At 32.0% G+C, this 23,805-nt stretch overlaps 2 protein-coding genes across 2 annotated transcripts; one reads left to right on the plus strand and one right to left on the minus strand.

Moving 5' to 3' along the window:
* The first annotated feature begins 1,360 nt into the window (after positions 1–1,360).
* LOC119668200 (probable DNA mismatch repair protein Msh6) lies at positions 1,361–5,831 on the plus strand. Its single transcript, XM_038077640.1, has 13 exons — positions 1,361–1,920; positions 1,972–2,274; positions 2,335–2,547; positions 2,602–2,799; positions 2,860–2,994; positions 3,054–3,818; positions 3,927–4,079; positions 4,133–4,432; positions 4,494–4,898; positions 4,960–5,137; positions 5,201–5,352; positions 5,407–5,562; positions 5,628–5,831. Exons 1-13 carry the CDS (start codon positions 1,522–1,524, stop codon positions 5,760–5,762), a joined length of 3,492 nt encoding a protein of 1,163 aa, XP_037933568.1. The 5' UTR covers positions 1,361–1,521; the 3' UTR covers positions 5,763–5,831.
* Positions 5,832–16,543: 10,712 nt separating this feature from the next.
* Positions 16,544–20,533, minus strand: LOC119671150 (glycoprotein 3-alpha-L-fucosyltransferase A). Its single transcript, XM_038081682.1, has 5 exons — positions 20,412–20,533; positions 19,863–20,338; positions 19,527–19,758; positions 17,445–17,628; positions 16,544–17,388 (listed from the first exon to the last, which is right to left on the minus strand). The coding sequence occupies exons 1-5, from the start codon at positions 20,495–20,497 to the stop codon at positions 16,873–16,875; spliced, it is 1,494 nt and encodes a 497-aa protein (XP_037937610.1). The 5' UTR covers positions 20,498–20,533; the 3' UTR covers positions 16,544–16,872.
* Between the last annotated feature and the right edge of the window lie 3,272 nt (positions 20,534–23,805).

Consider the following 23,805-nt stretch of genomic DNA (forward strand, 5'->3'; position numbering starts at 1 on the left):
ACAATTGGAGTAGTATAATTTTAAGAAAATTAAAATCGCTGAGATAAACTGTTAAGATAAACTTTTCGTGAACCTAATACGGCGTTTACATTGGCCGAAAATGGCTCATTTTGGTCAAAAATCGAAAATGAGTATCGAATGGCTCATTCTTGCATATAAAATTTCAAGCACAAAAATGAGCAATTTTCTCACATTCTGTATGAATGACGTTCGAATGCATTCCATATACGTTCCAAATGCAAAGGAATCCATTGAACATACCCTAAATGAAAGCTTTTCATGGCATTTTGACAGTTTGAAAAAGCTGTTTTTAACATATTTACAAAAAAAGGTAAACAAATGTTTGGTGGTTGCATTTTCTTGAAAACGATGCACTGCTTTTTAGAACTTTTACTTCCCAAAAAGTAATTAATCGAAGTTAAAAATATGTTTTAAGTTTCTAATGTAAGGTTCTCTGTTCCACCTAGGAATAAAAGGATTAAATAAAATAAATGTAAGGTTTGAAGGCATATTTAACCTTCATGCAACATTTTTTTGGTACAGGCCAAAAATCAAATCAATATGCAAGTTGAAAAATCAGCTGTTGAAATGAGAACAAATGAAATAGAACGAATGTAAACACTTTCAAATGGCTCATTCAAAATGAGGCATTTTCGGCCAATGTAAACGCCGTATAATCCCGCTATCAGTTAAAACAAACTAGTAACAGTCGGAAACTGTAAAACAGGATATAGACGATGCTACATGTTTGCAGACAAGATATGCGTGCTACCAAATCGCACCGTCTTGACATAAGATTAGATTAGACTTCATATAAAGTACATTAATTTTAGGTAAACATCGTTACTAAGCCTTTCCGTGAAGTTTTTACCTTAATAGGCTAATACCTGAAATTTGTCAATTTTAAAGTTTTAACAGGTCTAGTGGGTTCTTTCTCAAATCTCACACTCTGGCTTTTCAAAAATTTTTTTTAATCGAAATTCAAAAAGATATAAAAATAATATATTAACTTTTAGTACTTCGACATATGTATCACAAATTGCAAGAGAGGCACAGCTAGTATATTAGAAGCTTTCAGATCATAAAATGAAGCACTCTTTCAATAGCGATTAAATTATATACAACATAGGCAGTGTGCCGGTTCGTGTAAATTAAGGTAAAGAAAATTGAAATTTCCAAGGGATTTTTTTCACTGCACTTACATACATATTTATTTATTTATTCATTGCACTTATTTATTATTTTTGGTTAAAAGTTTTCAAATTTATTTATTAAACATCTTATAAAATTTTCACAATGGTAACACATAATTTACTTAATTTTTACATACATTTCTTATATATTGTAGTGTATTATTAAATAACAACACTGCTTTCGGCAACAACTGGGTGCATACGAGGGATTGATTAAATTTGCAAAAACACTGTCAAAACATATTTGAAGAATTTGGCGCATTGATTGGCGTCGTCAATCTTCATTCAAACATTTGGCTGAAATCGCAAAATAAAGACTTCATTAAAAATGTCGAAAAAACTTAATAAAAGCGGGGTCTCAAACACATTGTTTAATTATTTTGCTAAATCTCCAGCATCTGTAGAAAAAAAGAAAATTCCAAGTGCGACAAACGGAATTTCAGAGATCAAAAATGATTTGGAAAAGGAGAATATGGAAAATGGAAAAAACATTCAGGCAGCAACAGAAAAGCCTACTAAAAGATGCTTGGAAACCGATTTACAAGATCTAGAAAACATTGATGAAGATGACGATATTACTTTACAAAAAGGTAATAAACGACGTCGTGTTGTCTTGTCTGATTCTGATGAGGAGGATTCTGGTGCCAATTCGAACATGAATAGTGCTGGTAACGATGACTCTAATAGCGATTCTGATGAAAGTGACAATGAAATAAGCAAAACTAAGGTGAGTATAAAGTTACATTAAAAAAGGAAACTGTAACCAATTTTTCTTTAGGATGAGCCAAAACACAAAAAAGTAAAAATTGATCAGTCTAGTGAACTATCTGTCTTGCAAAAATTGCAAAGTTTACAAGAAGATGCGCAAAACAATAAAAGTTCTGTTAAAAATAATATTAAAGCTGAACAAAATGATTGCAATAGTCTTGCCTATGATGAACCCGTTGTTTGGCCACATCACAAATTAGAATTTCTTAAACCTGATAAAATAAAAGATAAAAATGGAAAAACTCCAGATCAACCTGACTATGATGCCACTACTTTATTTGTACCAACAAAGTTTTTAGACTCTCTCACGCCAGTAAGTAAAATAATTTACATGGTGTTGTTAATAATGGTTTAATTTCATTATTGGATATAGGGAGTTCGCCAATGGTGGATTCTCAAGTCGAATAATTTTGATTGCGTACTATTCTTTAAAGTTGGAAAATTTTATGAACTGTATCATATGGATGCTGATGTGGGTGTAAAAGAGTTGGGATTCACATATATGCGAGGCGAATTTGCTCATTCGGGTTTTCCTGAAATATCCTATGATAAAATGGTTTCAGTATTAGTTGACAGAGGTTATAAGGTACGTCAGCAATTTTGGTTTTTTTACGCAATTTTAAGAATTCGCAATTCATAGGTAGCACGAGTAGAACAGACAGAAACGCCAGATATGATGACTGAGCGTTGTAAACAAATGTCTCGACCAACTAAGTTCGACAAGGTTGTACGTCGTGAAATTTGTCAAATAACTAACAGAGGCACTCAAGTATTTGGCTCACAATGCCAAATAACTCCAAAGTACCAACCGAACTATTTGTTAGCATTGGTAGAAAAGGTATTGTCATTTAAGGTGGTTTAAAAAGTCGTTTAAAATTTTATTATAAAAAATATTTAGGATAATGGAGTAATCAGTACTTATGGAGTATGTTATATTGACACGTCCATTGGTGATTTTTATATTGGCGAATTTGAGGATGACAAAAATTGTTCTCGACTACTGACTTTATTGTCACATTACATGCCTGTCTTAGTATGTTTGAGTATCATAATATCCTTGAAAAAACTATTTAACATTATATTTAATTAAAGGTTTTGTTTGAGAAAAGTACTTTGTCCGAAAGGACACGGCATATATTACGAACCTCATTGGCTGCTATTTTAAAAGAACCAATTTCCAGCGCTGAGGCTATGAAGTGTGATGCAGAAAATACACTCAAGCATTTAGCTGAAACTTATTATGCCACATCAAGTGAAAACAATTGGCCACTTATATTGCGAACAATGCAGGACGAAAATGATCATTTGGGCTTAACTCCGAAAAAGGGTTATATATTAGCATTGAAAGCCTTAGGTGAATGTATTCGTTATATGAAAAAATGCTATTTGGAAGAAAAAATTTTACCAATGGCACGGTATCATTTTTATGAACCTCCCGATACGTTGAGCAGCGATGTTACTGTGAAGTCTACTATTTCTAAAACAAGTTTGCCTCGTTCAACGATGGTGCTTGATGCCACGACACTTTCAAATTTACGAATTACTGGAGAAGAGCACTCACTTTATGCAACTTTGGATAACTGCTGTACAAAATTCGGCAAACGCTTGCTTCATTATTGGCTTTGCGCACCTAGTTGCGATCTAAATACAATTTTAGAACGTCAAAATGCTATAACAGATTTGATGGATCATCCTGAGCTCTTGCAGGAGCTTCGCGCGTTATTAACTCCGATGCCAGATTTTGAGCGACATTTGGCCCAAGTACATCTTTTTGGCAATAAAACAATAATGCAAAAGCATCCAGACGGACGTGCTATTTTGTTTGAAGAAAAATTGTATAATAAAAAAAAAATTCAGGTAATTTGAGAAATATTTTCGTTATCAATATTACACATTTATTATTATCTTTGTTTGAAAACTTTTATATATTAAATGAAAATATTATTTTTTTTTACTATATTTTAGAATTTCATTTCAATACTCAAAGGTTTTGAAATATTAACTCAAATTCCCGACATGTTGAAAGATTGTTCCTCTGTTTTGATTAAACGTATCACTCAAACGTCTGACAATGGCGGAATATTTCCCAAGATGCATGAATTACTTCAATTTTTTAATGTAATTAAATTTTTATAAATATTTAAATTTATTTACAAATTGTATATATTTAGAACGCTTTTAACCATGAGGAAGCTGCAAAAACTGGAGTTGTTGCTCCTGAGAAGGGTGTAGACTCCGATTATGATGAATGCGAAGCTAAAATTAAAGATATCAATCAATCTTTACAAGATTATCTTAAAGAACAAGAAAAATTTTTCGGATGTCGTTTGGCTTACTTTGGCACAGACAAAAAACGATTCCAGTTGGAAGTTCCTGAGAGCAACGCTCGTAAGGCGGGTAAAGTCTATCAATTAGAGGGGCAAAAGAAAGGAAACAAACCATGCAGACGTTTTTCTACAAATGAAACAAGGGTACCATAATAATGACTATTGTTTGTTTAACCACTTATATAGATATTATATAATATTTTAGGCATTTCTCAAGCAAATGCAGAATGCTGAAATGGAACGTGATAATATACTTAAAGATCTCGCACGTCGTATTTTCGAAAAGTTTTCAAATAATTATTCCGTTTGGAAATTGTGCACGGAATGCATTTCAAATCTAGATGTTCTCAGCTCTTTAGCAGAGTACGCACGTCAGCAAAATGTATTGTGTATTCCAGAATTTATTCAACCTGAGGATAATAACTGTCAACCATTCGTGGATATAGAAGAGGGTTATCATCCATGCGTATCTTCTGATACTTACATACCAAATGGTATTGTACTTGGTTCTCCTAATGTTGCGCCATTGTCCATTTTAACCGGTCCTAATATGGGTGGTAAAAGCACTTTGATGAGGCAAGTTGGACTACTTGCCGTAATGGCACAAATTGTAAGTTGTCGATAGTGACACTAATGTATAATATAATAATTAATTGTATATATTAATTTAGGGTTCACATGTACCAGCTCAGAAGTACAGACTTTCCCTAGTAGATAGAATTTTTACGCGTTTAGGTGCTCAGGATGATATGTTGTCGGGACAGAGTACTTTTCTTGTTGAATTAAATGAAACATCTTTAATATTAAAACACGCCACTGTACATAGTTTGGTACTTTTGGATGAATTGGGCAAGAAAAAAATACTTTTCTTTGAGAAGAAATCTCTATTAATTTACATATAATAATTTATAGGTCGTGGCACTGCCACTTATGATGGTACTGCTATAGCAGTTTCAGTTGTTAATTATCTGGCAGATATTAAATGCCGCACACTATTCTCAACGCATTATCATAATTTAATTGATTTCTTTCAAAAAGATCAAAGAATTACTCTTGGGCATATGGTAATAAATAAATTTTACTTTATTGGAATTTTAAATTTTAGTTTATATTTAAAGGCATGTATGGTGGAAAATGAAGATGATGATGATCCTACACAGGAAACTGTTACATTTTTATATAAATACTCACCTGGTGCTTGTCCAACATCATACGGATTTAATGCTGCAAAGTTGGCAGGTATGCCAACGCCAATTATCAAGAGAGCATATCAGGTAAAATTTAAGAATCTATTTTTATTCATCTATTTTGTATATCTAAATTCGATAAATATTTACAGCTCTCGAAGAAAGTAGAGGCTATAGCTTTAAAACGAAAAATTACTGCTAAGATTCTGACTTCCGCTGGCGGAGGTTTGTCTGCTGTTACTGACATACAAAATTTACTAAGACAATTCAAAAAATGCAATGTTTGAATTAAATAGTTTTTGTTGTCATCTCAATTAAAATCTACAATTAATGGTTATTAAATGCTGAAATGTTAAATCTCAAATAATTTTTTTTTATTTTATATGAAATATTTTCATGGAATATGGCTCGTGCCACTATTTATTTGAATTTTGTGCTTAATTAATTTTCTTGTCGGTGTTCCGACAAGTGAGGCGAAGAAGGTGCGCCTGGACATTCAGATAACTCCAGCTACTATTGATGACCATCGTAATATAACTAGGTTCTTGAATGAGTTTAAAGAACCATTTCATACCCACTTCCTTCCCGAAGAGAAGAACCTTAATATTGTAATAAGAGGTCTAGAGGGGCAGTGCCAGGACGACATCAAAGAGGACCTTGAAGAAAAAGGATTCAGCATTCTTGAATGTCACTTCCTCAAAACTCGACATGCGACTGACAAATTATTAAAAATTCGTCTTCCTGCTGAGCAGAAGGACATTTATAATGTCTCCTGTGTCTTTGGGCCGCACCCAAATGCGTTAAGTGTGAGGGATCGCACCACCACCAACAATGTACAAAACCTCGTGATGCTGCTCCAAAATGCTCGAATTGTGGTGGTGACCATACAGCCAACTATAGAGGGTGTTCTTGTGCCCCGCAGAATATGAAGAACACAAATAGTGCACGTAGGGTGATTGCCCATTTCGCCATTGACCACTTACTGCAGCTACACGTGCTTAACGAGCCAACACACTATGGTAAAGGAGTCGACCACATTAAAGATGTTGGCATATCTAATAATCTAGACTTTACTGCGCTTATTGAAGTCTTAGACGAGCTGGACTCAGAACATAAACTAGTATTATTTATTATTATTCATTAACATTACGACTCCCACGTTCATTACAACGGACTGGGCCGCCTTTAAGAATCTAGTAGATGTTGGAGGAGGGTTGAACCAATTTGAAACCTTAATGGACCTGGAGGAAAGTATTTGAAACCTTACGTATCAAATTAAGGAGGCTTTAGATAACAGCTCTACTATCAAAAATAGAAAACCCAGCAATTACTTCAATATTCCTCAACATATTAAATACATGATCAGGCACCGTAACAAATACTTCAGGTTGAAACGCAAATGGGCTGTGCCGCCTATTCATAGGGCGACTGGCATAGCGTACACAGATTCAGGAAAGGCCGAGACCTTTGCTGACTCTTTGGAGCTTCAATTCCAGCCAAACGAAGACTATGATTATGACTCTGAAGAGGAAGAACATATCACCGAGGAGGCTTACAAGAGCCTGATGGAGACATCGCGCCTTGCTCTAGTAATGAAATTGCTCTAATTATCTCAAGATTAAAGATAAGATCTGCACCAGGGTACGACAAAATTAACAACAGCTGCTTAAGTAAACTTCCAAGAGATGCGATCCATCTCATTACAAATATAATAAACTGTATGTTTAGACTGTATGTTTAAAACTTCGGTGAACTCGCTGAATATTCTCCCCGATGAGGAATTTGGTTGCAGGGAAGATCTTTCCACAGAATTACAACTGGTGCGAAGAGCTCAGATGATACAGTCTTCCCTGAGCAGAAGGGAATCAATGAGTATGATTACTTTTGACATCGCTAAGGCATTTGACAAGGTCGGGCACGACGGCCTTATAGTTAAAATGTCTCGTTTTGGTATCCCAGTCGGGTTGATCAAAATCCTTGGCAGCTTCCTTCGCGAGAGGATGTTCCGTGTAAGAATCAACAGTACAACAGTATCATCAGTACGAAGAAAAGAAGCCGGTGTTCCTCAAGGATCCCCGTTCTCCCCCATGTTGTACAACATCTACACGTCTGACATCTCAATGCTAAGTCCTTCGGTATTATCATTATACGCAGCTGACACGTGCTTGTTATATTCTGATAAACTTGCCAGAAATGTGACCAACATGCTGCAGGAGCATATTAATCTCATCCTGGGGTTCTTCCAGAAATAGAAAATAAAAATTAACAATGAGAAAACTAAAGCCCTGTTTATTACACGTAAACACAGGCAACATCCACCGAGAATAAGAGTTGGTAACATCATGATTAGTTGGGAGGATAGCAATAAATACTTAGGTATCACGTTTGATAAACGGTTCACTTGGCATAAGTATATGCAAGTCAAAAGAAGCAGTTGCGCTAAAACACTGCAATGCTTACAACCACTTTTCAAACACAACAACCTTAGCGCGAAGAACAGAAAACTGATCTATAGCCAGATAATTAGACTAGCATTAATTTATGGGTGTGTCGCGTATAGCAAAGCTGCCGACTCTACTATACAAAAGCTATAAGTTGCTCAAAGTCAGGCTCTCCGAAGGCTCTTCAATGTGCCTTGGTACATCCGCACAAACGACACGCTAAGATACCTTAGAATAGACCCGATCAAAAAATACATAAGGGACAGAGCCCTGAAGTTATATGCGAAAACTGACAGGCTATCCTACTTAGCACTATCTAATCTTACAGTAATCACTCTCCCCACGGGGAGGTACGCAGATCTTAAATCAATCACTGAATAATCATGAAGCTTATAGGGAATACATAAATTAGTCAATGAGATAGGTGGGACCGTGTAGTACCCCCAGCTATCAAAGAGTAAAAGTACCCAGTTGCGCTGACTCGAAAAAAAGATCAACATACATACAGTAATTCAAGAGTTTTAAACTATATTATATTGTGTTAGCAACTATAAAAAGAAGAAAAACAGCCTATTCCAAATGATTATTCAGGGAAAAATCGAAAGCAAACGTGGTATTGGTAGGAAACAATTTTTATGGTTACTAAACATTCGTCAATGGGCCCTTGTACGAGAAGTTGGCAGCCTTATAAATATAGCTAGACGTAGAGAGCAATACGTAGAAATCGTAAAAAATTTGTAATTGTGTTTATCAAAAGTTAATTAAACAATATAGTATTATGTTATATGACCACCAATATTCGAAATCGAATTGGCAAATAAACAAGAAGCGGATCAAAAATAGGAATTGAAGGAATTCTATGACGTCACAAGAATCTTTGCCGGTAATAATTATGTTCGAAATTTCCCTGTCGGAGCTTAAAATGGCGTGGCGGTAACCGCAAAAGAGGAGCGAAGCAGAGTGTGGAGAAGACATTTTCAACGAATTCGAAATATAGTGCATGACGAAACTGATGAATTTTTAATACGTAGACGGTTTAACCCTAATCGAGGAATAAGCACTAGTGATCCATCAATAGAAAAAATCAAGGAAGCTATCGTATCACTGAATTTCCCCCAGAATGTTTTAAAGTAGACGCTGGCTAGAATCTTCCAGCCACTTTTCGAAAAGATTTGAGTAGAAAAATGTTTTCCAAATGAATGGAAAGAGTGTATAATAGTTAATTTACTTAAGAAGGGTGATAGAAAAAAGTGCAATAATTGGATAGATATATCATTGCTGCCAATAGTAATGAAAATCTTCAACAATATTAACTTGGAGAGAATAGCTTTGACCTTAAATAGTACTATATGTATATGGAAAGTCATGCACGGATTAAATTAACAAGGTGCTCATATTATTAGAACAGGCAGCGGAATTTAACTCAACACTGTATCTTACATTTATCGATTTCGAAAAAGTGTTTGATGCGCTTAGAAGAGATTACATATGGCAGGCAGACAACGCAAGGAGAATACCGTGAAAAATTATCAGAACTCTCAAAAATAGCTATGATGAAATAAGATGCAGAGTTTTACATAATGATAAACTAGTTAGTTCAGTTTTCAGTCAACAAGTGGAGTACGTCAGTGTCGCACATCATACCTTTATTGTTTATCACCGTTCTGGACACAATTTCTGCGACACTAAATGAAAACGCACGTGGCATTAATTGTAGGATGAACCAAAAATTTAGTCATTTGAAATACGGTGATGACGTAGTACTCATTGCCGACAGGATCTACGATATGCAAGCAGGCATTAAGAATCTAAATAATGAATCGAGTAAAGTCGTCCTGAACATTAACGAAGACATTAATGAAGACTAAAACAATGCGCATAAATACCAGCAATCAGAATTGCCTATTTGTGATACATTCTATGTAAATTACAAATATATTATAATAATAATATTCTGAAGGTGTTATATATGACACCTTCAGATGACACCTATGATGATTCGTCGTAAATCATGAATTACTAATTGTGAAGTTCCCTGCAAAAAGCAATATCGATATCATACAAAGATTTCAAACAAAAGCATTTCGCATGATACTAAATGCATTTTGATTAGCCAGCAATGAGATATTTCATCGTGAACTGAATATACAACATGTGATGGAAGAAGGTCGGAACCAAAGTGCATTGTAAAACAGTAGTCAAGAGAACTGCCTCAACTGAACTGCCAACTACAGGGAATATGTGATATTATTATATATTAAGCATAAAACTTTTATATTACTCTATAACCGTATAGTATGTTCTTTTATTTTCGTTAGGCAGGCCTTGGATAGCTGCTCTACCCTCAAAGATAGAAAAAGTTATTTTAACTTACCGCAGCATATTGAAAACATGATTGGAAATCGAGATAGAGATTTATGTATTCAGAAACGTGAAATGGGGTAAATTTCTGATGGGTCTTGAAACAGGGATAAATAAGTACTTCAGACTGAAGCGTAATCCAGTAATACCACCTATCCATGGAGTGACAGGCTTGGAATAAACAGATTTAGAAAAAGCCGAGACCTTCGCGGACGTCTTTGAGCTTCAATTCCAGTCTAAAGTAGACTTAGACTATGACACAGAGGAAGAATAACGCATCTCCGACGAGGCAAATAATATCCTGGATGCCTACGTAACCTGCCGGAGAACGCAATCCAGCTTATCACTAGCATAATTAATTGCATGCTTAAGCTAGGTGAATTTCCTAAGACCTAAAAGCTGGCTACAGTTGTTGTGTTCGTTAAACCGAATAAAAACCCACTATATCCGCAGAACTGGCGCCTCATAAGCCTGCTGTCAACGATGGAAAAGCTGGTCTGAAGGGTAATTCTTGGCAGAATAAATTCAGTAGTGGTTTCACGCAATATACTCCCCGATGGGCAATTTAGCTTAAGGAATGACCTGTCGCCATGGAGCTTCAACTGTTTAGAACGGCCCAAATGATCCAAACAGCCCTCAGTAAAAGAGAGAGGAGAATGATCTTTTTTGACATTTCCAAGGCTTTTAATAAAGTCTGGCATGATGGCCTGATAGTGAAAATGTCTCTTTTAGGTGTTTCAGGCAGGCTAACTAAGATTATCGGCAGCTTCCTACGTGGGAGGTCCTTTCGCACAAAAATCAACAGCGCTCTGTCATCAGTTCGACCTATAGAAGCAGGGGTTCCTCAGGGATCGCCACTTTTCCCCACTCTTTACAACATTTATACGTCTGATATCCCAATGTATGATCCCTCGACTTTGGCGTTATATGCTACCGCTACGTGTAGACTATACTCGTATAAATGCGCTCTCAATATAACCAACACACTTTAAGCGAATATAAACCTCATCCTGGAGTATTTCCAGAAATGGAAAATAAAAATCAATAATGAAAAAATTAAGGCTCTGTTTATTACGCGTAAGTGGAGACAGAACCCGTCGAGAGTGGCATATATGGTAATAAGCTTAGAGGATAACATTAAATATCTAGGCATCACGGTAGACAAATGATTCACATAGCTTAAATATGTTCAACTGAAAAGAATTAGCTGCACCAAAATTCTTCATTACCTCCAATCGCTATTCAAAAATGAAAAAATGAAAATCACAATGCTAAGAACAGGCAGCTATTATATAACCAAATAATTCAACAGTCACTTCCATATGGAAGTGTAGCGTTCAGCAAGGTCTCAAACACTACTATTCGCTAGCTAGAAATTGCACGAAGCCAGGCTCTGAGAAAACTTTTCAAGGTACCATGGTACATTAGGACGAATGACATCCTCAGGGATTTCAAGTTTGACCCGATGAAAAAATACATATAGGATAGAGCCCTGAAATTATTTACGAAAACTGACAGGCTTACCAACACCGCGTTATCGAATCTCATAATGGTTGCAGGCTCCTCGGGGAGGTATGCAGATCTGAGGTCAGTTATTGCTTAGTCTGATGAAATAATGAATAGTAATCCAGTCAAGGCGTAGAGAGCGGTTATGAAGAAATCTCGTAGTTAATAGAGAGTAAAAGTGCTTTGAATCAACTAGCCTCAACATAATAAATATTATATTTACCAAATTCAATTTAAATTTGTTGATTTGTGGACTGCAATAATAATAACTCAATTATTTTATAAATCGGTTTATTTTTTATTATTGTATCGCATTGCGTTTAATTTGTTTCATTTGATTTAATTACACTAAGGAACAAAACTGAATTTGTTTTTTCAAAAGTCTGATCTGTTTTTAATTTGTTGCAAATAATCGGTGTTAAAAAACAACATAAATTACAAATTCACTGTGTTCCAAAATATCACAGTAAAATAAAATTCATACATACATACATTTATAGAGAATATAATAATTTTATAAACAAACTTACAAAAAACGGAGGTAATTATGAAGCGTAAGCGTAGAACATACACAAGCTTTACTTAAAATTAAATTAAATTAGTTGATAACATAAACTTACATAATGTAATAAATACATACATATATAAATAAATTTAAACAATTTTTACAAAATAATATAAATACACACAATTATTGTTTAGGAATTTTCATATACGATTGTTGTGTTTACATAAAATTTTTCATATTGCTACTTTGTACATAAAAATGCGGTTAAATTTTTTTTTATGTTAATTACATACACTCAATATAATTTATGTATAATATATATTTTATATGGCAAATTATATACGAAATGTCATCAGTACAAAATTATGCTTTTTACATATAAAAACTATTTTTTGACATTTTTACACATTTTTTATAAATTATTTTCACATGTTATTATATTTCAATATTTATATATTTAGCCATGTTTACAGATTTTTTATAGTTCCCAGTAAGTTTTCGGTACACAATCAATGATATGTGCAAACCTTCCGATGTTTAATGTAGTGTTACTTAGACATAATTAAAAATAAATTCCTAAAAATATCAAAAACGATGTAAGCAAAAAAATTTTCTTCATGACCTTTTAAGATAAGGTAATGATAACTTAAATATCTAAACTGAAGTTATTCGAAGACTTATTAGCAAATTTGTGGGAAATCGCTGTCCAAAACTCATTATTGGATCCTACATACTTTTTACCACGAATAGTGCTTATTTTTATCTAGCACCCAATTATTTTTATTCCTTTTTTTATTTGCTTGAATGACAATTAGTGGGTGAGACAATCCATTTCCTAAAGAAGGACCACTGAGCAACAACAAATTACATATTAAAAAAAATTATGTATTACTTTATTTTTGTATAATAATTTCATTTTTTTTTATAACGGCTAATTGATCAATAGTCAAATAATAAACTTTTTAAAAAATTTTTATTTATATTTAAAAAATTTTATTTTAACCGATATTTCGACTATAATCTATAGTCATCATCAGGGTATTATGTATAGTAAAAATAATAGGGGTACCCACTTTGTCTTGCAAACTTATTGCAAGGTGCACAAAATGCACAGATTGCGCAAGCTTGCAAAACACACGTCCAAAGTTTCTTGCAATAACTTGTAACCTTGCTATACCCAAACCCATGTATATATGCTTGTAACATAAGGAAAAAAGAAATAAAACAGCTGTTTTGACATCTGTTGCTTCTCATTTGGATATGGTGTGCTGCAAAAACAGCTGTTTCATTTTGATTTTGCAATTCTACAACACAAATGTTTTCGCACTCTTGCAATTTTAATATAGCATTCTTACATTTCGTGCACCTTGCAACGATTTTGCTAGACAGAGTGAATATCCCTAATACATAACTATATTTTAGTTTCACTGTGTATTTTGTTGTTGCATCTGCTACATACGTGCAACTCAACATAATGGTGAAGTTGAAAAATTTGTGTTATACTTTTCCACCACATTGTATGTTAGAATTAAGTAAAGAAAAGAATAAAGAGTTAGTCATAAATTACATCTAGACTCGCGTGTTTCGCTCGAACAAAACAGCATCATTATCTTTTACTACAGAAATTCACTTTTACTGGCAAACTTAAAGATTTAATTATGTTAGCTAATGCGTCTTCCATAAGTCACTCTGTTCTAGATACTCTTTTTCCCTTTAATAATAACTTGGTATGGTTTGTGTCTTTATCTTTTACTCTATTAGTTGCATACCTTTTATACTTCCTTAGGTGACAATTAATGGGTGATATCTACTAGTCTGTAGGAAATTTGGGCAATGCTGATTCGAGAAGCAATTTAACTTATATAATAGTTTGTTTTATCTCTTACATTATTAGTTTCATTCAATTTTGAATATTGAAGTGACAATTAGTGGTTTATATCTAAAATGGCGTTTTCGATTGGTAAATCTGGGGTAACCTTTTTAATCGAGATTCACTTTTACCGCAATTTAAATTTTCTGTATAACACTCGAGATTAATGTATAACACTCTAGATTTATTTATAATATCATAGATATTTTGCCAGAATTGCTAAATTACCATGAAATTAATAGCTATATCATATGCTTTGCCGAATAAAAAAAGGTAATTCGTTTCCATATGTGCAAAATTTATTTGTTTATACGGGGACTCACAGCTTATTTGATGCAGACCATATTTTTTTGAAAAGTTTTATTTTTTTCAAAATATTTTTCAAAATATTTTTCAAAATCAAAAAAACGAAAGACACAGAGTTGTTGTTTATAGTGTTTTATTTCATTTCCAAAAACAAAACCCCAAAATATCTTCTTCTATTCCTTAGTAATACAACAAAAACCAAAAACAAATGAAAAACTCATGTCACAACTTAAATGATGCAATTTTAAAAAAACTAACCAAATTACGAACTATTTTTGAGTACTTAGTACTTTAAGTACTAATTTTGTGGTTTCAGTTCAGAATTGACTTTGCGCCGTACGTAAGATCTTCCATCTTACCCGAATAAGTTTATTTTGACTTCGTTTACAAAAAGTACAGTTCTCCAAAATGATGGATTCTTGTTCAAATGTTCTTTTAACTCTATTTTTTGAATTTACAAAAGGTTTATTTCGAGCTATTCTTCCATTAAAATAAGATTCTGCCAATATTCTGCGGACGGTTTCAGGATGACAAGTTTTTCCCTTCAGCTCAGAGTTGACCTTGCGTCATACGTAAGATCTTCTATCTTACCCAAATAAGTTTATTTTGACTTCGTCTACAAAAAGGACAGTTCTTCAAAATGATGGATTTTTGTTCAAATGCTCTCGTGCAGACTCCATCTTTTAACTCTATTTTTTGAATTTACAAAAGGTTTATTTCGAACTATTCTTACATTAAAATATGATTCTCTCAATATTCTGCGGATGGTTTCAAAATGACAAGTCTGCCTACTTTGGAGCGTTTGTTGTTGGATTTTTTCGAATTTGGTTTACTAACCAAATTTTATTGGGAGCTTTTCGTCCCTTTTTTCTACACGATTTTTATATACGAAGTGTTCAATTATGTGCATTATTATGAACTGTTGAAGATCTTAGATTCACCATTTCAGCTATATAACCTTGGGAAATTCATTTTTTTAAATGCTCGAATACCAAATCGCGCTTTTCCATTGATGTACGCTGCCCCATAATTAACAAAAGGCATAAACTTTAATTTTTTTAGTATTTTCCCTCAAAAATATTATTACAAATGATTGCAGAATAAGAATATTTTTATTTCCATCTGGAACGACGACGTTATTAACGGTACTCTTAACTGCATCATTTAAGCTGTGACATGAATTTTTCATTTGTATATTGAGTTGTCGTTTTGAAAAAAGATATAAAATCAAAATAATAGCACATTTTACTGCAAACGATGATGAAGATACATATATTTTTCAACTTTATACCATTTACTAAAATTAGAAAAATCCTAAATTACCCTAAAAGTGTGCTTTTGGGCAACAAAATTTGACAGATCTAGAGTATATCTAGATTGAATCCAGATTTACCAATCGAAAACGCCATAACACAAAGTGGATATGAATATTTTAGAACGGTTTCAACCCCTAATATGAGAACGGGGGATATTTCGAATTCGATTTTGACTTTATAGAAGTCTTTGACAAAATTAAAAAAATAAATTTTTACAGTATCATCTACAAGTTCATTATCATTTATCAAAAAACTATTAATAAGATTGTATTGTCAAATGGTTACAGTTTTATCAAAATACCTCTGAGTATCTGCTATATATTATTGAGGATAAAAATGAATTAATCCTCTTATTCATTGACAGTGTTCTTTTTAAAATCGATTTAATAAATAATATGATACCTAGTATATAATAATATTGTTTTCAGTAATAATAGAACTAGAGACGATATGATAGTACAATCAAACTAGTTTTAATAATTCCAGATTGCAATTAAAGACATTATTCTATAATTTAAAGAGATTTCTTTGCAGAGAGCAGTTATTCATGTACGACCCGAAATATAACAAATATCATCCTAAAAAAAAGTTCTAACAGCTTTAGGCTTCGTTATTATCTATTCCATTACAAGATTTAAAAACTTTCGAAAATTAATGAACTCGTATAAAGATCGCATTATAAGGTGACCTTAGTCACTTTTTGTGATTTCAGTTAGGATTGAGATTTATAAAAATTCACACATTAATAAATTTAAAAAAATTAAAGAAAATTAAATTAGAATTAAATATTTCAATATGTGTTTCACATGACATATGTTATGAAAGCAGAAGTATTTCACATTTTATGTGTACCGAAAATTATTATGGAACAATTTACACCATTATATATCCTGTTAAACATTTTTTTTACAGTATTCGTAACATTCTTAAATTTATAAATTTTAATCATTTTGCAATACCCTTGAGTAATGTATGTAATTTTGTTATTGTTAAATGATCTATACTATAAAACACATCTAAAGCCTTATCTATGTTTGTAATAACAAGGTCTACATTAATTACTAGTCCTATCAACAATTTTTTTCCACACTAATCATCACTAATAACATCCTTACGCGCCTTAAAATTACGCCACGAACTGCTGGTACACACCCCAGCACCGCGCCACCAATCATTTACATCTGAATACCAATGTGGTATTTTTAATGATTCCTCATCGTGCAGCGCCGCACAAACGCGACACCAAAAATATGTATTTATAAACTCACCAGTACCTTTCCATTTAAAATATGAATTGTACAATTCATCATCTTTATCAAGTATATTTAAATATTCCGCTAACTCCTTAGCGGAACTGAATTCATCTACATGTATATATGAACGGTAGGGTGCACTAACTTCATAATCTTCAGGCCTTGCACCCATAACAATTGGCAGAATATTTCGATTAAGTGCGTTAACGAAAAACTTTTCCGTTATATAGTCCTTACAATTAGAGTTTTCAAAAGCGAGGTAAAATTTATATTCATGATCAAGTATTTCGAAACATTTATCAGCGGTGCTGCGAGAGCACTTATAGTTTCCACAGGCACCGTATATATCAACCTATATTAAAAATATATTTAAGAGTTTAAAGTTAGACTTTATAAGTTATATCTTACTTCTATATGTTTTTGTAACTCATGTGCGAACTGTAGACGTCCGTTCCTTGCCCCGCAATTAGATACAAACCAAGCAACTTTCTTTGTTTTATTCGCTGCATAATTACGATCCTGTTCTATTTGACGAATTTTCGGGTTATAATACTGCCACTTCTCGTAAGGTGCTACTATATCACTATCACGGCTAGGGGATTAAAAATATAAATAAAGAATTATTGAGAAGCTATCAACCTATTATATATAAGTTTTTAAACAAAGGATTAACTAAAAACTTCTGTAATCGAATTTGACAAAATGTAAATGTAGTAATATATATTCTATAAAATAATCAAAATTGTTATAATATAACATAATATATATATAACATAATAAAATATAGGACAAATCCTCTACTGGCATTATGTTTTTCTTATTATAAATAATTTTTAATTACCGGTGTAAAATTTTCTATATGCATAGACATATTTTTACTTTTATGAACTTTTTGGTCTGTAAAGGAATTTTGACTGCAGTAACAGAATGATTGCATATCACATCATATTTTTTATAGTTGATAAGATTTTGTACCAGGCGAATAAGTCTTTTAGTCCCAAAATTTTGTTTACAGCAGCGAAATGACGGGATGTCCCATCATATAGTGCACCTGACGAATAAGTCATTTCATCCAAACTTTTAAATCCTAACTTTTCACAATCCCTAGGCAAAATCCATACTTGATATTCACTAAAGAGTCTGTATTCTTTTATCTTCGGTTTCTGTTTAAAAGACAACTTAGAGACTTACACAGAAGTTTCCTCAAATATTAATGGGACTAGTATTCATTATCCGGTAATAAGATTTTAAGTTGTAGCCATATATAGTTATAAACTATACTTTTCGAGAAGGAATCAGTGCCTTAAAGAAAGAAGTCGAAACTTTTTTAAACTGTTTTTATTTTGAACTTCGAGGCACTATTATATTTCACGTTAATTCGTAGATTATTTAACAAACTAGGAATTAGCTGCAGCTTCAGTTCTTGATTTACTCTGTAGAAAGAAAAATTAAGCTGTAATCGATTATGCTAGAAGCAAAAGTTTCAGAATATAAAACTGAAACAGGTCTAAAACAATCTTTGATCTTTATTTCGCTTTATTACATTTAACGCTATAAGCTGCTAAAAACTTAAAGATTTGTTAAACACTGTGCACTATTCTTGTTGAGTTTGGAAATCTGATAGAGCAATATATATTTTAAACATTATTAGGGTTTTCTATATTTTGACATAAACACAACAGTTTTCTATGAGATTGTGATTTATTTAAATGTGATTTATTTATTTCCAAACTTGTATGGAAGTGAATTGAGAAGCTGAACATACTTGTCTGAAAGTGATAAAGTGACAGACAAAATCGTAAGAAGAGGCGTGGCATCAATAATGATAGGCCCAGAATCTTTCTGCACTTTAGGCAAAGGAATTCTATCTATTCTTATGAACGGCGCAGAGGAAAAAGAAAGAGAACTCTATTGGGAAAAGCTACCAAGACTATCACAACCTAAAATGCTTCTAAGAACTTTCAACCTAAAACGCTTCAAGGATTGCATAGAACAAATAAAGAATAACTTAAGAATTATTATGGGATTTCTAACCGGTCACTATGGATTGGATAAACACCTAACAAAGTTAGAAATACAATTTAACCTAGACTGCAGATTCTGTAGAGAAGAGAAAGAAAACACATACCATGTGCTCTAGAGGATGTCCGGCACTGATGCACAAGCGGAAGAAACTTCTACAAGGGTATTTCATAAAACATAGGGATAAAAGACTAGTAAAGATAGGCTTTCATTAAAGAAATCGGACTTGGAGAAAAATTCTAAACTGACTAAGCGGCACAATGGATCTTTTAGGTCGCAATGTACTAACCTTTTTTTTTAATAATAATAATAATAATTGTAGTAAATAAATAATTACAAAAAAATAATAAATAATTATTGATAGTTTTAAAATTTTTGAAATAATACTATACTAGGATTAAAGTTTATTTATAAAAGCAAGTATTATAAGAGGTATTATAACCTTAGAGCAAACACTTATTTACGTACCGATAAGTTGCAGTCCAATTTATTGCGTCGGGAACTTTAACATTTTGTGTATGATATGGACATTCAAGGTAATAGAGCATTGTAACTTGTTTAGAATTAGCCGATCTACGCAAACCTGTGGGTATGTAATGATCTTTATACAAAATCATATCAGCAGTTTGAGTTCGTTCGCGGTGTGCTGTTATCTCACAAGTATCAATTGGACACATTGACCGCAGGAAGACATCGCGACCTAAAAATAAAATTAATTTTTATTTCTTTTCTTTTTATAACTTGCGAGATATTAAAATATTATATTATATATATGTATATGTATGTTAAATATAATATGCTAACCCTGTTTAACATTCCAAGGACCTAATCCATTGTATAATAATATTGATTTGAGTTTACCACTTTGTCGAAATTCTTCATAGTTCGGTGGTACAAACATTAACTGATTAACAATACGATCGCTATATGGATCCTGATGTGGGAAGAGCTTCGATGCTTGTACCGTTTTAGGATAGTAATCACCGTTTCTAAAGAACCATGGCTTTGATGTTGGTTCTAAATTGGAAGGCAAATAGTTTTGTTGTTGCTCACTGTTAGGTGCCTCAGATTTGTAATGCTGTTTTTGAACATGTTGCGTTGTTGTTGTTCTGTAAGGGTTTCCTCGATTTTCTGTACGCCCATCAGAATTATTCAATTCATTTTCCGAAACATCTTTCAATAAATCTTTTGCATTTTGATGGCTTGCTTTTGTAATTTGTTGCAATGATTGTTGTAAAGGTTGATCTTGTGATAATTTGTCTTTCCATATTTCACGCTCTCTTTTATACGAAAAAAAAATGTTTATATGTTTATATATATAATATATATTTATTTATTAAATTAGTTATTCACCTCAAATTGATTCCGAATATTAATAGAAGCGCACAGATTAATGTAAAATAGAAATACTTTTTTAAGGATATTTTTGGCCGGCGCATATTTTTTTATTGTAGATGTGTGTATCTATTTCAATATTTAAATTGATGCGAACATTTTACTGAAAGAAAGAAAATAGACTAAATGGTTTAAACACTTTTTTATCTAATACTCATTTATCTATATTTGTCATTGTTTAAAAAGCGAAATATTTATTATGTAGGAATAGTAAATAAATATAATAAACTTCTGATAATATCATAGGGGTTCATTTGTTTTAATTGCAGTGTCAATATAATAGAGTTAAACTAAAAAAAAAAAAAATTCGGTAATATAGAATTTTGCTATGATCTACTTACTATACATAGACAACGGAGTATAATATATAAACTGTATAATTATTGTAGTGGATATAAATAAAACATTACGTTTTATTAAACAATGTTTAATAAAAATATTATACATATTATGTGATAATAAAATTTAAATAGTTTCAAATGGGAAGATCTATAATAAAAACCCAATTGATAGTATCTGCAATAACGGCATGATCACATAATTTTTTTTATAAGGAAGAAATCGCTTTTTAGGCCGTGTGCGAGTTCGAGTAAATTGATGGAAAATTGAGGGAAAAAGTGAATTATGTCGGTATGGCAGCGAATGTTGGTATTTACCAGAATTTCGAGTAGGGTAAATTAGATAAAAATTAGGTAAATTAGGTGTTACCATTGTGAAAATTTTATAAGATGTTTAATAAATAAATAAATAAATTTGAAAACTTTTAACCAAAAACTATAAATAAGTGCAATAAATAAATAAATAAATATTTACATAAGTGCAGTGTAAAAAATCGCTATGAAATTTCAATTTACTCCAACTCGCACACGGTCATAATAATATAATTGAGATTTTTCACTTCATTATAAAATTCGTTAATGTCAATTATAGAACCAATCTCAACAAATATAACCCCGATGATATTATAAAATAATTACACCAAAAAATTTATTTACTCAAACTTTCTGTCTATCTAACATTCGCAGAAACGTACTATAGAGCGCCGTGGTTATTTTGTGTTATAAGCATTTCAGCAATATGAATATTAATATTTTAAACTGATAAAATTCAAAAATAATTGAAATTGCAGTTTTTAAAACTTAAAACTTTGTACAACGCGTGAACATTAGCGTGAATATTTTAAGTAGGCGTTTCTTGAAACTAATGATGTGTATAAGCTTACTTGTCTATTTTGGAATATAAAAGAGATCAACAAAAAAAAAATAGAAAATATCCATTACAGTTGAAAATAGAATTGTGTGTACAAAATAAATCGACAGAATGAATGAATGATTCATTTTTTAATCCAATATATAAATGGAAAAAAAAAATTAAAAAATAAAAATTTTAACGAGTCGGAATTTTGTATGTACTCAAATCATATTTATAAATATAAATTTATACATATTTTAAATTTGTACATATTATAAATTTTACTTTATTTGATCTAATTTTGAGATTTTACACAAAAAAAGAAAAATCTACACATTTATTTTAATAAACTTTAAAAAAACTTTTTTAATAAAAAATAGATAATAAATAAATCGTTCAAATTAAAGCGTTCCATATACAATCAATTGATTTGGTAAAGATATATAGTCAAACTTCCATAACTCGAAATAGAAAGAGTGCAACAGGGTCTTAGATACCAAATTACATACAATTATGCGTCCATAACTTGAATTTCTCTATAACTCGAATAAAAATATTGTCACATGCCAATGGGATTGTGGAAAGTGCATTCTGTAAGTCGAATTTTTGTTTTTAGTATGAATCTATTTTGGTGTTAGGGGAAGTCCCTTTTACCAAACCAAATGTTTAATTTTTCTTTTCTCATGTTACTTCTTTGTGCAAATGCCATTCACTGGCAGCGTGGTTTAAAGTAAATAAAATAACGCCTAATGCTACTCTTAACAATTATATTGAGCTTGACATTGAAATTTGTATATCAAGCTTTCCTACAGATGAAACAAACGATATTATTGAGCTTTATCCATCTATTTTATTATAGTGAATCCGCTTGTAAGCGCAACGGAAAGTGATGATGACGGTTCTGTGGATGAAATTGTTCATTAGCCTTCCAAGAATGAAGTAGAAGACTCATTCAAAGTTCTGAATTTTTATTTACAAACGAATGATACTCCAACTGATGATCACTATAAGGCTTGAAATAAATTAGAATCTTTTTTTACTGAACATAAGAAAAAAAATTAAAATCCCAAATCCTAAATTCTGAATGATTCACTTCACTATAACTTGTGTGCTGAATTTGATTTCAAATAAATAAATATCTTAAATATCTTTAAAAAGATTTCACAGTAAACAGCATAATTTTATAATCTAATAATTTTATAGTAATTTTTAAGTTTGTTATATTTCTATCAATTTGTGAATACCGCTAAAAAAATAGTCTCAAATATCGCAAAGTGATTGGAGCCCTTCGTTAACGTTGCATATGGTGATCCCTTTTTTCGTATCATGCATTAACGACTTTCATCACAATGAAGACAATATAAGTTAGCTCGACCGCAAAGCCTTTCTACCATACTAAAGAAGTACCTGTTCCGAGATCACTGTTATCTAAGAACAAAGTTTTCAGTAGGTCTCCGACTCATACCACTGAAGATGGAAGTCATCTGCCTCGTCCAGCAAGAACTGTCATTACCAAATAAGATTAGAAAATATTTAGGGGTTAAGCAGTTAGTTGTCACGCATAAATACGTCCATCTGCAATATCTCCTATGTTATATATTATATCTATTATATCTCCATCCCGTTGTGGTGGTAAGAATTATTCACTTGGACATAGATTAAATTTAACATCACTATGCATTTTTTTATCTTTATTCCTATCTGCTCCACTAATTTCATCCTATTGTTCCACATTTTATAAGCCTTTTATTTATTATACTTGCTTTCAAAACCCGTGCGGAACTAATTAGGAAACAAACGTGTAATTTCTTATTAGTTTAGTGGAGTCGTGACTAAATAGTGAAGTAATAAAATCATTTTATTATTACTAGTACTATAGTTGGTTGGCTGGCATAAAAATAACACAAAACTTATATATTCAACACGATATCATTATACAACATATGATTAAAAAAATTTAATATAGAGTGTGCGAATATTTATATCCCAACGTCAACTGTGTTTTTGAATGAAATTCTATAACTAATCAGCTATTTTTAATATCAAAATTATTTTTAATAATTTTTTCGTCGTCCGACTTCAATAGTTTATCTCATTTTCTCATTGAAATACAAAAAGTTTTAGAATTCTATACTTCTATGTTTATTAAAAGGGTAAATAA

The sequence above is a fragment of the Teleopsis dalmanni genome, chromosome 1 (assembly GCF_002237135.1).
Source record: "Teleopsis dalmanni isolate 2A chromosome 1, ASM223713v2, whole genome shotgun sequence".
Lineage (NCBI taxonomy): Eukaryota > Metazoa > Arthropoda > Insecta > Diptera > Diopsidae > Teleopsis > Teleopsis dalmanni.

Coding starts and splice junctions, on each gene's coding strand:
- LOC119668200 (XM_038077640.1), top strand. CDS start 1,522: ATGTCGAAAAAACTTAATAAAAGCGGGGTCTCAAACACATTGTTTAAT. Junction 2,548..2,601: donor TAGTTGACAGAGGTTATAAG/GTACGTCAGCAA, acceptor CGCAATTCATAG/GTAGCACGAGTAGAACAGAC. Junction 5,353..5,406: donor GAATTACTCTTGGGCATATG/GTAATAAATAAA, acceptor TTATATTTAAAG/GCATGTATGGTGGAAAATGA.
- LOC119671150 (XM_038081682.1), bottom strand. CDS start 20,497: ATGCGCCGGCCAAAAATATCCTTAAAAAAGTATTTCTATTTTACATTA. Junction 17,629..19,526: donor AATTGGACTGCAACTTATCG/GTACGTAAATAA, acceptor TTAATCCCCTAG/CCGTGATAGTGATATAGTAG. Junction 17,389..17,444: donor AGTTACAAAAACATATAGAA/GTAAGATATAAC, acceptor TTTTTAATATAG/GTTGATATATACGGTGCCTG.